Here is a 16,814-nt window from a genome sequence, read left to right as displayed (position 1 = left end):
AGGGCTGCTGTTCATCAGATTTTTTTTCACTTGATTTTTAGATTCACTTGTTGATAGATATGTATTTGTTGTTCATAATTTTTATCTTTACCTTTTTCTTCTTCTTCCTCTTCTTATAGAATACCCTTCAGCATTTCATATAATACTGGTTTGGCGGTGATGAACTCCTTTAGCTTTTTCTTATCTGTGAAGCTCTTTATCTGCCCTTCAGCTCTGAATGATAGCTTTGCTGGGTAGAGTAATCTTGGTTGTAGGTTTTTGCTATTCATTACTTTGAATATTTCTTGCCACTCCTGTCTGGCCTGCATAGTTTCTGTTGAGAAATCAGCTGACAGACGTATGGTTACTCCCTTGTAGGTAACTAACTGTTTTTCTCTTGCTGCTTTTAAGATTCTCTCTTTGTCTTTTGCTCTTGGCATTTTAATTATTATGTGTCTTAGTGTGATCCTCTTTCGATTCCTTTTGTTTGGGGTTCTCTGTGCTTCCTGGACTTGATAGTCTATTTCTTTCACCAGGTGGGGGAAGTTTTCTGTCATTATTTCTTCAGATAGGTTTTTAATATCTTGCTCTCTCTCTTCTTCTGGCACCCCCATAATTCGGATGTTGGTATGCTTGAGGTTGTTCCAGAGGCTCCTTACACTATCTTCATATTTTTGGATTCTTTTTTCTTTTTTCTTTTCTGGTTGGGTGTTTTTTGCTTCTTTGTATTTCAAATCTTTGACTTAATTCTTGCAATCCTCTAGTCTGCTGTTGGATCTCTTTATATTATTCTTTATTTCAGTCAGTGTATGCTTAATTTCTAGTTGGTCCTTTTTCATATCCTCGAGGGACTCACTAAATTTATCAGCGGTTTCTAGAAAATTCTTGAAAAACCTTATAACCGTGGTTTTGAACTCTATATCCAGTTGTTTGTTTTCCTCCATTTTTTTCATTTGTGATCTGTTTGTCTCCGCATTTTCACTGCTTCCCTGCGTTGGTAGAGTAGCTTTGTGTGGTAGGTGTTTTCTAGGGCACAGTGGCTAAGCCTCCCCAGTTACCTGAGATGGACACTCTTGATGCACCCCTTTGTGAACTGTGTGCTCAGCCTTGTTGTAGTTAAGTCTTGATTGTTGTTGGTATCACTGGGAGGAATTGACCTCCAGGCCAATTGGCTGTGAGGATCAGCTGTGTCTGTGATGGGAGAACTTCTGTGCTGGAGACACCCTTATTGGGCAGGACTGGCTTCAGTGGGGCTTTGGTGCTCATTGTATCTCTTATGGATCTGATGAGTTATAATCTGGATGGTCCCACTCTGATTACTGGGTACACTGGCTCCTGGATCTCCAAGGAGGTGCAAATTTAGCTCTGCCTGAGGCAACCCAACAGGAGCTATGGAGAGATCTGCAGATTCCTCTTCTTTGTCTGTGGTTTGGAGGTGCCCAGGTGAGGCCCAGCTGTGAAGCAATGCAAGCTGCTGTGGCGCCTTGGAAGTTCTGGGGCTCTCTGACCCAGCTGCAGTTTGTTAGGTAATTTTAGATTGCAAAGGGTCAGGCCATTCATATGCAAAAGCCTCTGTGCTCAGCTGGCGTGGGGTTGTAAATTGGTTGGGGCGGGGTCTCAGGGAATCAGCAGGGCGGAGCAAACAGCAGTCACTGACCTTCAGCCTTGCCTTAAGAGGCCCCCGGGTCTCAGTGTCCCGTGGTAATCGCTGCAAGCACCTCTGAGAGAAAGCTGCCCTTGAGTTCCGGCCTGATGCCAGACAGTCCAGTTTCTCCCCATATGAGTCTGGGTCCCCAGAGTCTCGCCCGGAACTGGAGTTCAGAGCAGTCGGGAGCTTTTGTCTCCCTCCCGATTGAGAAAGCCAGCCACGTACTCAGTTGCCAGCCCTCTCTGCGCGCGCGCCTCCGTACCTCTGCCTTCTGCAGCTGCTGTGAGACTCAGTGTGCTTTTCTCTTCCCTTCTAGTTGTAGAATTTTCACTCAGCCAGCCTTTCTGTGGTTCTGGATGATGTCAGTTTTGTCTTTTAGTTGTTGTTTTGAAGTGATTGTATGAGGCAGCAAGTTCAGGTGTTTACCTATGCCACCATCTTGGTTTCTCTCCAAAAGTGGTGGTTATATTAATGATGTTCAAAGAATAGTTTCCTGGACAGAGCATCTACTAGGTGTGCCATACTTTATTAGACTCTTTATGTTACTTTATTTAATCTTCATAACATTTATGAGATGTAGGTAATATGTTTCATTTGTGATAATGGCTCAGAGGTTACTAAGTTATTTGTCTATGGTAACTTTATTTCAGAGCTAGGATTCAAACTGATCAGTTTGGTTCCAAAGCCCTTGCTCTTTTCACCACCAACATGAGTTGCAATTTTAGATTTATTTTTATGGCTATTTGACAGAATTCTTTTTTTTTTTTACACCCCATTGTAAGTAAACTTTCTAAGGGCAACTATAATTTATCTCTATTTCTTAACAGTGTCTGGCTGGAACAGAAGCTCAATAAATACTTGAATGAATGAATGAATGAATGAATGAATGGATGGGTAGGTAGATTAAACTGCAATCTTTACTAGCAATCTCAGAGCTTTCACCATCTAAAGTTATCCACCCCCGCAGAGTTTAAATTGCAGGACTATTAATTGCTTTATACTTTGGCGTCACCTAGAATATCTCAAAAAGAATGGTAGAGTATTTATAATATTATGCTCAGAAATAATGAAATTACCTTTTGCAAAGCCTTATGCTGGCATAAGGGTATCACTTTTGAGGATATCACGAGCTTATACTAATCTTCTCTTGTAAAGAAGCCATTTTAATCAGAGAATTCTATGAAATCTCAACCAGGTATATATATATCACAGGCTGAAGAGATTGCTATTGGTTGATTCAGTGGTTTCTGTTCCATGTTTAGATTGTGAAGTAGGACTATGGAAAAGAGACCCAGTGTCCTACAGATTCCTTCAGAATCCAAGAAACTGTTAGTGTCTTGGCTTTTCTGTTTTGTATATGTATACGATTACAAAAATTGTTTCTCATCCTGACTGAATTCTAGAATGCTTTTTGGAAATGATGGTATGATAGAAGATATCTTCTGTTAGAAGATCTGCCTGAATATTTTTTTTCCTTAGGGGCATGTACCCTCAGCTATTCAAAACCTTAGTTTATTGAGAATAAGGGAGCTAATTGTAAGAAAGGTCCAATAAGATAATATGTACTTTGTAAATGATACTGCGTTATGAAAATGCATAATAAGCCTTGCTGCTGTTGCTCAGTGGGTAGATTGTTGGCCCATACACCTGAGGGTCTCAGGCACATACCTGGGTTGCAGGCTCAATCCCCGGCCCCATTTGGGGAGTGTGTGGGACATGACCAATCGATGTGTCTCTCTCTTTGTCTCTTCCTCCCTTCACTCCTTCCCTTCCATTCTCTAAAAATCATTGGGAAAAATATCCTCAGGTGAGGATGATAAAAAAAGGAAATGCATAACAAGAGGTAAATTGTTAGTGCATTATTTCAGATCTTAGATTTATCTTAGTCAGAGATGTCCAATCTAGAAAGGAACAGCATATGAAATAGGATGGTGTAGACAATCATACAAATTCCCTACTATTTTATTTCACACTAGAGGCCCGGTGTACAAAATTTGTGCACGGGTAGGGTCCTAGGCCTGGCCAGCGAACAGTTCTGATCAGGGCCTTCCTTTCCCTGGCTGCCGGCTGCTGGCCACGGCCTTCCTTTGTTCCACACCGCCCCCTGGTGGTCAGCACATGTCATAGCGAGTGGTCGAACTCCCAGTTGGTCGAACTCCTGAGGGGAAAATTTGCATATTAGCCTTTTATTATATAGGATGGTTTAGATGGATAGGCTGAAAGATGGCCAAAACTATTTTGACACAGAAGTTAAGAATCAACAAGTCTGTAATAATAATTTTTCCATGGAGGTGTTACTTTACCAGTGAGACCAGTGAAATAAAATAGAAACTCAGTTTCCCATGTATGGGCATTGTATATGACAAAGATAATACTGCAGACCTGTGGGGAAAGTGGTTTGTTTTTTTCTTTTTTTAACTTCCCTTAATTAAATACTTGGACAATGGATATCTATGTAGAATAAAAATAAAGCTTAGTCTCTACTTCACTATTTAAAACGGTTAGTTCTAGATTATAGATCTAAATGTGGAAGCTAAAACTCATATAAGGCAATATAGGAGAATATAGTTATGAGCTTATATAAGGAAATATAGGAGAATATAGTTATGAGCTTAGAATAGGGATATTTTGAATAGGATACACATAGGAAAGCATTAACCATAATGGGGAAGGGGATTGATGTATTTTGAGCACTGTTAATCACATGATACTATATAAAGAGTAAAAAAGCCAGCCCCCATAGTGGGAAAAGATATTTGTAACATAAAATTTACAAAGGACTTATTTGTAGTATGCAAAGAGTCTCTACTAATCAATTAGGAAAGGATTAACAATCTACAGAAAGCAAGCAAGATACTTGAACTACTTAGCACTTTATGAAAAAGGATAACCAAGTGGCCAATAAACATGTGAAAAGTTGCTCAGTCCACTGGTAATGAAGGAAAAGCAAAATAAAACCACAGTGAAGGTCTACATATCATTTAATATGGCTATAATTAAATCATCTGATAATACCTAGTTCAGGAGGCAAAAAAGCTAGTGTTCAGGAGGATGTAGACTCTTATAAGCTTGCCAGTGTAAGCATAAATTGATTCAAGCACTTTGGAAAAATGACTTGAGTTGTTTTAACCTATGTCCTATGACCCAGAAATCTTACAACTTAAGATATCCAACAGCAGCATGTGTACGTCTGCACCAAGAACATGAGAATCAACAGTAGACTGGTACATTCCTGCAATGAATACATCATTGAAAACTGAATTAAAGCTACATGAATCAATGTGGTTGAATCTCACAAACATAATGATGAGTGGAATAAATGAGACAGAAAAAAAAAAACTTGCAGCAGTCTGATTACATTACATAAAGGTTTATTTTTTTTGTTTCTTTCCTTAATGTACCATGCTTATATGGTAACATGATAAAGAAAAAGTAATGATTACTATAAGACAAGTCAAGATAGCTGCTTCCAGTGTTCTGTTTCTTAGCTTAGGTCATGATTTCATTTTGTAATCTTTTAACTTTTGTTTTGTGCATTTTTTGGTGTGTGTTATATTTTAACGGTGTGGCTAAAAGTAAAAGGAGAAAATAAAGACTATGGTCAGTTTCCAGGAGCTCTGATCTCTAATTTCAATTCTGACAGCAGTTAGTTATGTAACAGGGTTGGTCAAGTCACCTCATCTTTTTTTTTTTTTTTTTTTTTTTTTTTTTACTTTTCTCACTTATGAAAGAAGGAATTCTGCTAGGTGATTGCCAGTGCCTTAAAAAAAATCTCAGCTTTATTGATGTCTAATTTACAAGTACCAATGCATTTAAGTACTAATATTTATCATGAAATTTTGAAAACTATCAGTAAAACAAGAGATTAGATGTTTAGAGTTGAAATAATACCACTAAACTTTTTATAGCCCTTTGTAGTTTGACATACTTTCACATTTCTGAAGAACATTTACATATCTGTAGGAGATATATTCATTTCAGATAAATTTTTGTCAATTCCTCTACCATAGAAGATCTGTTAGACTCTCTGCTCAGAAAGCTTTGGCACAGAAAGAAAAACACCATGTGAAAACGAAAGCCAAGAGATGTGCTACTCCTGTAATCGTCAGTGACACTCCATCCTCCAAAAGAATGAAAGTGTAAGTAGCCACAGTTTTTGACAGTTCGCATAGGTTTTACCTCTGTTTGCTCCTGAGGTTAATAGTAAGCAGAATATATGGTGTTCTTATTTTTATCAGTTAGGAATGCATTTTACCTGTTCAGCTAGCGTGGTTTACAGACTAGTTGCTTATTTGTTTCATAGAAGTTTACTGTTGGCTTTGGTTTGGTGGTTGAACAATGCTAGGGCATCATCTCTGTGAGCCAGCTTTTATTTCTTGCTTGTTCCTCAAGATGGCTGCTCTGTTTCTTAGCTTCTTCCTTGTGTTTGTTGCCTCGTTCCCACAAGATAGCTGCTATATCTCTAGGTATCAAGAGGAGAAGGAGGCAAAGGAAGAGGGGCTGCACCACCGTATCACAAAAGTAAAATATTTTCCAGAAACTCTTGTTATTATCTTAGTTGCCAATTGTGTCATGGATCCCTCCTAGTTGCAGTAGAGACTATTGATGCAAGCACAATACTTTTGCCTTTTTCCATTGTCGCCCCAAACAAAATTGGAGTTCTGTTAATAAAAAAGAGAATGGAATAGATATTGGAAAGGCAACCAGCTGTCTGGCATTTGTGCATTTGATGATGAACAGTTGGAATCCCTCTTATCCTCTTGAACCTTCACCAGACAACTCTTACCTTGACTTCTATTAGTATTCCTAAAGTTTACCTATTAGAGATGATCTAATAACCACTAGTTACCTACTAGTAGAAGAATCTTGTGGTTGAAGTATGCTTGTTGTCTCAGAGAGTGAAAATTAAAGTCATATGCGATAGATTTGGGGAGGAGGCTAGAGCAGGGTATAATTTCGGGAATTAAGAGTATATTTTTTATTCTTTTGAACTCAAGTTCTAATCAAAAGAAGTCAGAAGAAGAGGAAGATGGCATTGCTCCTCGTCAAGATACTTCTGGAAAGAATGAGTCTTCCCCAGAGAAAGCCAAGGACAGACGTACTATGCCTTGTATACCACCTATAAGGTATGCTTCTTTCCTAAATTTAAAACTGAGTCAATAGAGGAAAATTGCAAATGGGTACATCTGCAGTCTTATTTGTTGTACGTGGAGCTTGGGAAACTCCTGAGGCTATAACCATGGTGAGGTGAATTGTTTTATAACCCGGAGAGCACTCAAGTCTTAAACATTGGGAAAAATATATTATTAAAGCAAATTAAAAGAAATATAAAAGGAGAAAGTAAAGGTTCTTACTATCCAACTTGAATGTTTTTATTTCGCCAAGCTCCCTTCTGGTTTTATTCAAGTAAAATACATATTTTCCCAATCAGTATATAAACAACCTTTGGCTTTGCTTTATTCATTCACCATGAGACTTTTATTTATTTATTTTTCTGTACTACTATAAAATCTTCACATTTGTCCTCTTTTGGTAGATTGTTAATATTCTCATTATATTTAAACATTTTCTGTTGAAAATGCAGTTTCTAATTTTTTTATTATTATAAGTAGTGAACATCTTTATAGGCAGAGCTTTTTCTTTATTGTAATCTCAATTACTAGTTTTATGGCTATTAATATATATTGCCAATTTTATTTTAGAAAAGAATATATAAATTTACAGTGCCATTAGTTTTGAATATTATTTCCTTGTCTCATTTGCATTGAATGTTTTTACTTTAAAAAATGTTCCTGCCACCCTAACCAGTTTGGCTTAATGGATAGACCAGTGGTCGGCAAACTCATTAGTCAGCAGAGCCAAATATCAACGGTACAACAATTGAAATTTCTTTTGAGAGCCGAAAACAGACTTCTGCGCATGGCCCACAAAGTTTCAATTGCACTGTACGTGTGCGCCCGCACGTGGTATTTTCTGGAAAAGCCACACTCAAGGGGCCAAAGAGTTGCATGTGGCTCGCGAGTTGCATGTGGCTCGCGAGCCGCAGTTTGCCGACCACTGGGATAGACCATTGGCCTGCAGAGTGAGGGCTCCCAGGTTCGATTCCTTCTGGTCAAGGGCACATGTCCAGGTTGCGGGCTCAATCCTCAGTAGGAGGGGGTGTGCAGGAGGCAGCCGATCAGTGATTTTCTCTCATCATTGATGTTTCTATCTCTCTCTTCCTCTCTGAAATCAATAAAAATATATTTTAAAAAAATGTTCCTGCCCTGCCCTGTGTGCCTCAGTTGGTTTAGTGTCGTCCTGTGTACCAAAAGGTGCCTGTTCGATTCCCCGTCAAGGCGAACCCCCGTCATCAGGGTGCGTGTAGGAGGCAACAGATCGATGCTTCTCTCTCATATTGATATTTCTCTTTTGCTCTCTTTCTCTTCCTTTCACTCCCTGCTCTCTCTAAGATATCAATAAAAAATGTTTCACATTTAATTGCTATGTTGTTGATGGCATTTAATTATTTTATTTTGTATTTACCTGATTGCTGACAACATTGTATTACTGTTATTGTAACATCTTTTCCATATTTCCTCTTGGGTGAATTTTCTGTTTCCTTTTCTGTTTGTTACTAAGAATGGCTACTCTTAACTGGAATGTTTACTATGTGTCAGGTACTCAGAAACATTATCTTATTTAATAGTCACAAACATTCTGTGAAGATGAATATATTTCTTATTTTACAGTGGAGACACCTCAGACTCAGGTTAAGTCATTTTCTCAGGATCACATAGGCAGAAAATGAAATGACAGGGCTGAGATTTGAACTCTTTGGCTTTACTCCTAAGTCTATTCTCTCTATCACAGTATATGTTCTGTATATATTATTAACCTTTGGCCATATTTGTTGCAAAGATTTTCCCCATTCTAGTGGCGTTTTAATTTTAGCCTTTCTGGTGGCAAAAAGCTAATCACGACATAGTCCAATTTGTGGATCTTTTGGAACATCTTGTCTGTTTTAGCTAGTTTTTGAAAATTTGTTCAGTATTTAGGTATAAATTGTGCATCTGGATTATTTTTTCTTAAAACTTACCAAGTTTTTGTTTGGGTAATTATTGTATCACAGGTTTAAAATCTAATCTATATAATGCCTTTAGATTATTTTGAACCATTGAGCCTCTTTCTCCTCTCTTATCTCCTTTATTGATTTGCCCTTTAGACAGAAACTTCTAAAAAGTACTGAGGAGCAAGAGTTGGAGAAGAGCATGAAAATGCAGCAGGAGGTGATGGAGATGCGGAAAAAGAATGAAGAATTCAAGAAATTTGCTCTTGCTGGAGCAGGTCAGCTTGGCTTTGGTTGAGTCTGACTTATGAGGTGGTGCTTCTCATATTCTTGGTAGGGTTTTTTTTAAGTCTCTATAGCAGGCGTCCTCAAACCCCGCTGGGTGCCGCTGTCTGTCCTGCTTAGCAGCCGACTCGTCCTGGGCCCGCAGTGCGCATAGGAATTTGTTCATAGTTTTTTTTTTAAACTATAGTCCGGCCCTCCAATGGTCTGAGGGACAGTGAACTGGCCCCCTGTTTAAAAAGTTTGAGGACCCCTGCATAGCAAAAGAGTCTTTCTTAGTCAGTAGTTGGCATAAAATAATGTTTATTTAGAAGGCTGGACCATCCCAATGATCATTCCCTAGAACATTTTACATACATTGACTCTTTCTTAGAGCATACTGTTCCTTCTCTAACTCCAGAAGTCACACCAATCTTTTGAGACCTTTTCCCATGAGGACTTCCTTCATTTCTTCAAGTAGAATTGATTTCTCCCTCCTTTTTCCTCCTAATTTTTTTTATTTATAGTAGAAAAAGAGGGACTAGGATTAAGACAGGAGATAAAGCAATTGGGCAGGCCAGTTGTTTTCCCATTTTATCCGTGGTAGAGGAAGAGGAAGCGGAATGAATTCAGTTGTGGCTATGGAGGAAAAGTATGACTGAGGGAACTGAAGGATCAGAGCTCTGCTTTGCTCTTGCATGGTTATTGGTGGAGTTGAAACTATAAAGCCCTGCTTACTGGTTGAAGGAAGCACTCCTGGAGTTTATAATGTTTCCTTCTTAGAGATGTTAAGTGTGCCTTTTTAAAAAATATATTTTTATTGATTTTTAGGGAGAGAGAGGAACATTGACGAGAGAGAAACATTGATTGGCTGCCTTCTGCATGGCCCCCACCTCAGATCAAGCCAGTAGCCTGGGCACTTGCCCTGACTAGGAATCAACCAGTGACTTTGTGGTGCATGGGTAGCTGCTCAACCACTGGACCACACCGGCAGGGCTAGTTAAGTGTGATTTTTAAAGTCAATTGTGAGCTTTGCCTATCAAAAATATTCCAGCTACTCATTGTCTTCAGACCTGTGGCCACACCTGGGAGATGGGATTTTTCTCCGTCCTACCTCTTTAACAGTTCGCATCTGACCAAAGGACCTCAGCTCCAACAGTACTCAACTCAATGAATAAGGCACATATATTGGTGTCCTTAGTACTGTTTCAAATATTGGGTTATATGTAAAGAGTGAACTAAGTTAGATCCATGGCAATAGAAAGACCAAAAAGACTGGATAAAGGGAGATTTACTAATGTTCTCTGTTCTTAGTGTAACCTGAGTGTTTTGCACTGCTCCTCATTCAGGACAACCTGTGAAGAAAACAGTGAGCCAGGTAACCAAATCAGTCAACTTCCACTTTCGCACAGATGAGCGAATCAAACAACATCCTAAGAACCAGGAGGAGTATAAGGAAGTGAACTTTACATCAGAACTGCGAAAGCATCCTCCATCTCCTGTAAGTTGATGGACTAAGTGAATATTCCTCTTACCAATTTAGTGAGGATTTCAGCTGTAACATTTGTGGTCACCACTTACAATAATATAATTGAATTAAGATCTAAATTCTCACTTTGCCTCCTGTTAGCTCTGTGATCTTGGATAAATTACTGTCTCTCTGGGAACCATCTTGCTAAGTTGCTGTGCAAACTGAATTGAGAATATACACAAAACACATAGGATTATGGGTGGCAAATCATAAGCACAGGCTTGATACAGCTTGTGCTGTTACAAAATTCTTGAAAAAGTCTTGTTTGCAAAGCTGTGTACAAAATATAATATCATTTATGGGGAAAATGGCTTTGGGGTGACCACTCAAATCCTATGCAGTTTTGTTACTGGAGCACTAACAAAAACAGTAATAATCCTAAATAAAAATTCTAGTACTAAGAATCTCTACTTGCAATTTCAGTCATCATTATCATTTGTTAAAGTCAGTCTTTCAGTCTTAAACCCTGGGTGTGTTCTTTCTTTGAGATGTAGGTTCTGGAAAAGTGTTGTTTTTAGTCAGAGACCAATTTAATCAAAATCAGTGTTCCAAGGAGTAGGCTTTTTCACTCAGTTTTTGGGAAGGGTGTATAAGAGTTTGATTCAGACTTTTACACACTTGACCTGATCACTCCCAGAATCCTAATCAATTTTTTAAAAATGGATTAGGGATAGAGAACCTTTTAAGCTTTTTTGGTTCATCCTTATTCTAAAAAGATTTGCTCTTGATTGCTTTAAAACATTAACATACTTGTAAAAAATCACTTTATGTACTATTGTAAAACAATTTGCTAAGTGCTAGATTATTTCTTCCTTTTTTTTTTTTTTTCAAAGATGGGAATAGACTGGTTATAACCTGTACTCAAAGACTTAAGAGTAATAATCCTGGTTTTACACGAGCTCTTTTCCTTTTAATTCTCTGCTGAATGTGTGACTTGTGGTACATTTGAGCTTCTTCAACGTTTCATTTGGGGAACAACTTCTTTCTTTACAGGCCCGAGTGACTAAGGGATGCACCATTATAAAGCCTTTCAACCTGTCCCAAGGAAAGAAAAGAAAATTTGATGAAACAGCTTCTACATATGTACCTATTGCACAGCAGGTCCAAGCCTTCTATAAAGGAACCCCTAACAGATATCACTTGAGGAGCAAGAAGGATGATATTAGTAAGTTTCTTACCGATATCATAGCTGGCTGGAGTCTCCCCTAGAATTCCTTTTGCTGAATCTTAGACACAAATTTGCCTTTAGTTGATATCCTAGTTTTTGAACTAAAGTATGGTATGTATCTATATGCAGACAACTAATTTATTGTTGAGCATTTCCTCTAACCACCCAACTGTCTCTTCATTTATGCCTATCAGTCACCTTGATCCTTCTGGTCAGTAATGGGCCAAGGGGAATCAAAGATATTTTTGCTATATATCAAAGTATCATGGTGCATTTATTTATTCATTCAAGGTTGTTGTGTGCTTTTTGTTCAGTAACTCAAGTTTCTTTTACTACTACAAACCAAGTACTTTGTTGCGTGTTGAGGGTATAGAAGTGAACAAAATGGACTTGGTGCTACTCAACATCACGTTCTAATTCAGTGAGAGAGATGAATAAATAGATCATTACAAATTATTGTAAGTGCTATGAAAGTGAAAGGAGATGTCAGAGTTAAAAGATGTGGGAGATAGGTAGAGTGTGCCTGTATACTAAGAAGTTCCTGGCAGAGAAAGAAGTTGAAAATAGAGGAGAAAAAGAAGATAATCAATGGTTAAATCCCTGCACAGGCAGGTAAAGGAGGAATGCTTACCATAGCTCTCATTCTTTGAAAGGAGGATGGAAGAGTGAGAAGAATGAGTGCAAATGCTGGTGGGTGTATACTAGTAGATTTAGTGGTGAATTCTCATTTGAGAGAATTCTAATAGTTTCTATGTTTTATGAAAATAATTACTATAATAAGGAAGGTAAAAAAGTTTGAAAAATAGTAGTATAAAATAGTTATCCAGCGTATAAGGCTAGCATTATGGATAAAGCAGAATCTGGTCATTTTGCCTTTGAAGGTCTCAGTTTTTTCTGCCCTTATGTAGCCATTGTTTAGTGCTGTGTCAGGTAGCCAGACAAGCATAATACTGTTCATTTGTCAAATTTTATATTAATGAAAATAATAAAATATCTTTTTTTATCCTAATGGAAATTTAAATATTAAACATGACTTTTCAAATAATACATGACTTTTAGACTCAGGTATGTCCTGCTCTTAAAATCTCAGTCCTGACAAATTACAGAAAGTAATTTTTATTTAAAACCTTTTACAGTGATAGCTAAATAATGGTTATGTATATACTTAAAGGCTGGCTTCTTTATAAAAGAAATAGATTTGGTTTCTACCTTCTTATCTTATGTGATAAGATATAAATTAGAGAAATAATTTTACATAATAAAACTGACATGGTTGCCCCTGACTCAGCAAATCAGTATTTTCTATGAGTAGTAATAATTGTCTTTTTTAAAAAAATTTTTATTGAATTTATTGGGGGAACATTGGGCAATGGTCTTAATATTGATGCTTTGACATAGGTTTTTTTACTTTGTCCATTTAACTTTCTATGCGAGGTAGACTTGATACTTTGATATAGATGCTTTAGGGAGCTTATAAAATTGGGAATTATTACTTGGTCTTTAGAAAGGCCTTATTTTAAAAGCTGGAATAAGTAAAAATCTTACTTGTCATTAATAAGCGAAATAGTTGGCATTGCCGATAGAAAGGCAGTATAGGCCTGTGCAGTGATAAGGAATTCATCAGACATGGGTGGTTTTTAAGTTCAGAAGATAATAGTAGAGTTTACCAAAAGGCTACCGTCATCATATCCCTCAGTAAAGAGTGATAGGGAAGAAGGGACTGCATATTTGTCAGGTTGACTGATGTGAACTGAGCTGAATCTGGGCTGCCAAGATGAGTTAGCACCTACAGGTAAATGGGGTCTTGGGGAGCCAGGTGAATGTCTCTGATCTCGGTTTACAGCTCTGTTACCAACCAAATCTACTGTGGCCAAGATTGTCACAGAACCACAGACTCCTGTGTTGCAAACCAAACAGCGCACAAGGCCTGTGACCTGCAAAAGTGCAGCGGATCTGGAGGCCGAGGAGCTCGAGAAACTGCAACAGTAAGTACCACTGTCAGTGTTTGAGGAAGAGTTTAAGAAACTGCCTACTCGCTTTTCAGTTCTATAAGGGGACAGTTGCTATTTTTCATGCCATGGGAATTTACAGTATTTGAGTTATCAGCTCTGTAGGGCTGTGTCCCTGCCTCTATGACAGTCTTAAAAGTGGGAATATGGAGATGTCTTGGAGTGTAAACTGGTAGAAAGCTAATGCAGAGGTTGGGGTGGGAGAAATTATGATTCCAATTAGGGAGTGTCCTCTGGGGTGTAGGTAGATCCTACTCTTTCGTGGCTACCCAAGGGATTGTTCAAGGGAGGAAACTGGAGCTTAATGTGGTTAGCACTGGAGTTTGTCTCATATATCCTCTTCCCATTTCTTTTTGTACTTCTTTTGAGAATGGGGAGCTTCCCCTGTGAAGAGAAACCCCAATCATTAAAGTGGTGGGAATGTTAGGATTTTCTTATTCTTTGCTCTAGAGGTAGAAATAATGGCTATGGAGAGAAATTTTGCTCTGCATGATGACTAAGCTTAATGATTATTGTTTTTCTGTTTGGCCTACTTTGTTGTTTATGTATTTTTTTTTATTATTAAAATTTTTTGGGGGATGGCATTTAAATTCTCACCTTACAGATACAAATTCAAAGCAAGGGAACTTGATCCCAGAATTCTTGAAGGTGGGCCCATCTTGCCCAAGAAACCACCTGTGAAGCCACCCACTCAGCCTATTGGCTTTGATTTAGAAATTGAGAAAAGAATCCAGGAGCGCGAGTCAAAGAAGAAATCAGAGGATGAACACTTTGAATTTCATTCCAGACCTTGCCCAACTAAGATCTTGGAAGATGTTGTGGTAAGAATGGTTGAGGCCCTGCATGCTGACAGAATTGTCCTGCTTATGACCAAATATCCATCCACTTATACATATTTGAATATATACTATGATCAGGGCATCATATTAGGAGTTGTAGGTGATAGACATATCAGAGGTGGATTTTGTTCTCAGGAAACTTAAAGTCCAATAAGGGAGACAACATATGTGTAAGTAATATAAAATGAGATAGAAGTGTTCAAAGAGAGATGGCAGTTAGAAGAATTATAGGAATTCAAAGGAGATAATGATTTCTTCCAGATGGAAGGTTCAGGGAATGATTTTGGGAGGAGGAAGCATTTGACTTCATCCTTGACAATATGGAGTAATAGTCATCCTCATCATGTTGTCACTGTTGTAATAGCTGACACTCTCAGTATGTGCCAGGCATTGCCCTAAGCCCTTTTCATACATATATTAAGCCATTCATGTTGACCATGGCCCCTCCAGGTGGTTTAGTCTAATTATCTCCAGTTTGAGTTGAGGCAGTTGAGGCCCAGAGAGGTTAAGTAGCATTCCTAGGACACTTAGTTAATAAATGGTGGAGCAAGGATAATAATTCAGGCTCTTTGGCTCCAGAGTCCATGATCCTAAACTGTCATTATATTGCTAGAATTTGTACTTGTAGAAATGCTAATGAACTCAGGAGGCATTGCAGGCAGTGGGAGTGACAAAAAAAGCCTGAAGGTGGAAAACAGAGGACAGCTACTGGAAACTTAGTGGGTCAGTTAAGCTGGAAAAAGGAAGTCTATATATTAAGAGGAGCAACTGGAAACTAGATGTGAAAAGTGGGTTACTTTATTTTGATGGTGGGGAAGAGATGCCACAGTCCAAGAATAAGTAATGGAGTTCAGCACCGGCTTAAGTGCAAAGATGGTTTTTAGATGAATTTCCATGCAGATGAGCACCCTCTTCTTTTGGTTTGGATCTACTTATGTTCAGGTACTAAGAACATTGTTCCCCAGTCCTCCTTCTTGTTTATCCTTTAGCATCACCATGGTTTCAAATGAAACTGTTCACCAGTGTATATTACCTTCAGCTTTTGTTTATTCTGTTCTCTTAGTACTAAGTCAAAAGCAATTTGAAGTTATATTTTCCAGGCTTTAAAAAGCATGATAAAGCTTAGAAATGGTTCTTCCCCTCTTCCTATGCGATGTCTTTCAGTTGAGAACTTTCTGTATGAGACCTCTTTTCTATTCACAATGATTGTTATTTTCTTTTTCCTTTTTTTTTTTTTTTTTGGTATGATTCACATTTATTATAATGTCAAACTCTGTTACACAAACTTTATTTTATTTTACTTTAAAATAATTCTTTATTGTTGAAAGTATTACATGTGTCCCTTTTTCCCCCTCATTGACCCTCTCCAGACTGTCCCCACCCCCGCCCCCAGCCTTCACCACCCTATTGTCTGTGTTCTTGAGTTATGCATATATGCATGCAAGGTCTTTGGTTGATTACCTCCCACCCTCCCCCCGCCTTCCCTCTGAGATTCCACACTCTGTTCCATGCTTCCATGTCTCTGGATCCACTCCATTCATCAGTTTATTTTGTTACTTAGATTCCACATATGAGTGAGATCATGTGATACTTGTCTTTCTCTGACTGACTTATTTCACTTAGCATGATACTCTCCAGGTCCCTCCATGCTGTCTCAAAGGGTAAGAGATTTTTTCTTTCTTTCTTTTTTCTTTTTCTTTTTTTTTTACTGCTGCATAGTATTCCATGGTATAAATCTACCACAGTTTTTTTATCCACTCATCTACTGATGGGCATTTGGACTGTTTCCAGATCTTAGCTATTGTAAATTGTGCTGCTATGAACATAGATGTACACACATTCTTTCTGATTGGTGTTTTGGGTTTCTTAGGGTATATTCCTAGAAGTGGGATCACTGTGTCAAATGGCAGCTCCATATTTAACTTTTTGAGGAAGCTCCATACTGTTTTCTGTAATAGCTGCCCAGTCTGCATTCCTACCAGCAGTGTTTCACAAACTTTAAAGAAGGACTAGTCCGTAAGAGCTGTGCCACTGTGGTCATTAACTGCTGAGCAAACTGTTCTGAATAGAGCAGGGGAAATGCAGTCTTATATGCAGACTTTAGAATCTTAGCGCCAGATGGGCTTGCTCAGTGTTTTCATTCACACACTAGAAAACTGAAGCCCAGAGAAGAAAATGACTTTCTCAAGGCTTCTTTAACATTCATTTGGCACCTTGCTTTTAATAACATCTCCCAAGCACCTGGCTTTCCCCCCTGCTACAAGTTTTTGTTTTTTTATTTAATTCACATACCACCCTTTCAATTTTTGCTATATCCTTGTATCTCATACA

General features: G+C 38.2%; 1 protein-coding gene across 3 annotated transcripts in view; it reads left to right on the top strand.

Annotated features, from left to right (window-relative positions):
- The window catches only part of TPX2 (TPX2 microtubule nucleation factor), a 65,139-nt gene that overhangs the window by 30,351 nt on the left and 17,974 nt on the right, over positions 1–16,814 (top strand). For all 3 annotated transcript variants that reach the window (XM_080684841.1, XM_080684842.1, XM_080684840.1), the window contains 7 exons: positions 5,638–5,766; positions 6,625–6,753; positions 8,832–8,953; positions 10,286–10,437; positions 11,461–11,632; positions 13,479–13,620; positions 14,249–14,465. In XM_080684841.1, coding sequence (XP_080540967.1) covers positions 5,638–5,766; positions 6,625–6,753; positions 8,832–8,953; positions 10,286–10,437; positions 11,461–11,632; positions 13,479–13,620; positions 14,249–14,465 — 1,063 coding nt within the window. The remainder of the gene's footprint in view (positions 1–5,637; positions 5,767–6,624; positions 6,754–8,831; positions 8,954–10,285; positions 10,438–11,460; positions 11,633–13,478; positions 13,621–14,248; positions 14,466–16,814) is intronic.

Source organism: Plecotus auritus, assembly GCF_963455305.1.
Source record: "Plecotus auritus genome assembly, chromosome: 8".
NCBI classification, from domain to species: Eukaryota; Metazoa; Chordata; class Mammalia; order Chiroptera; family Vespertilionidae; genus Plecotus; species Plecotus auritus.
Note: the sequence above shows the minus strand (reverse complement) of the source record. Positions and strands in the feature narration are given on the sequence as shown.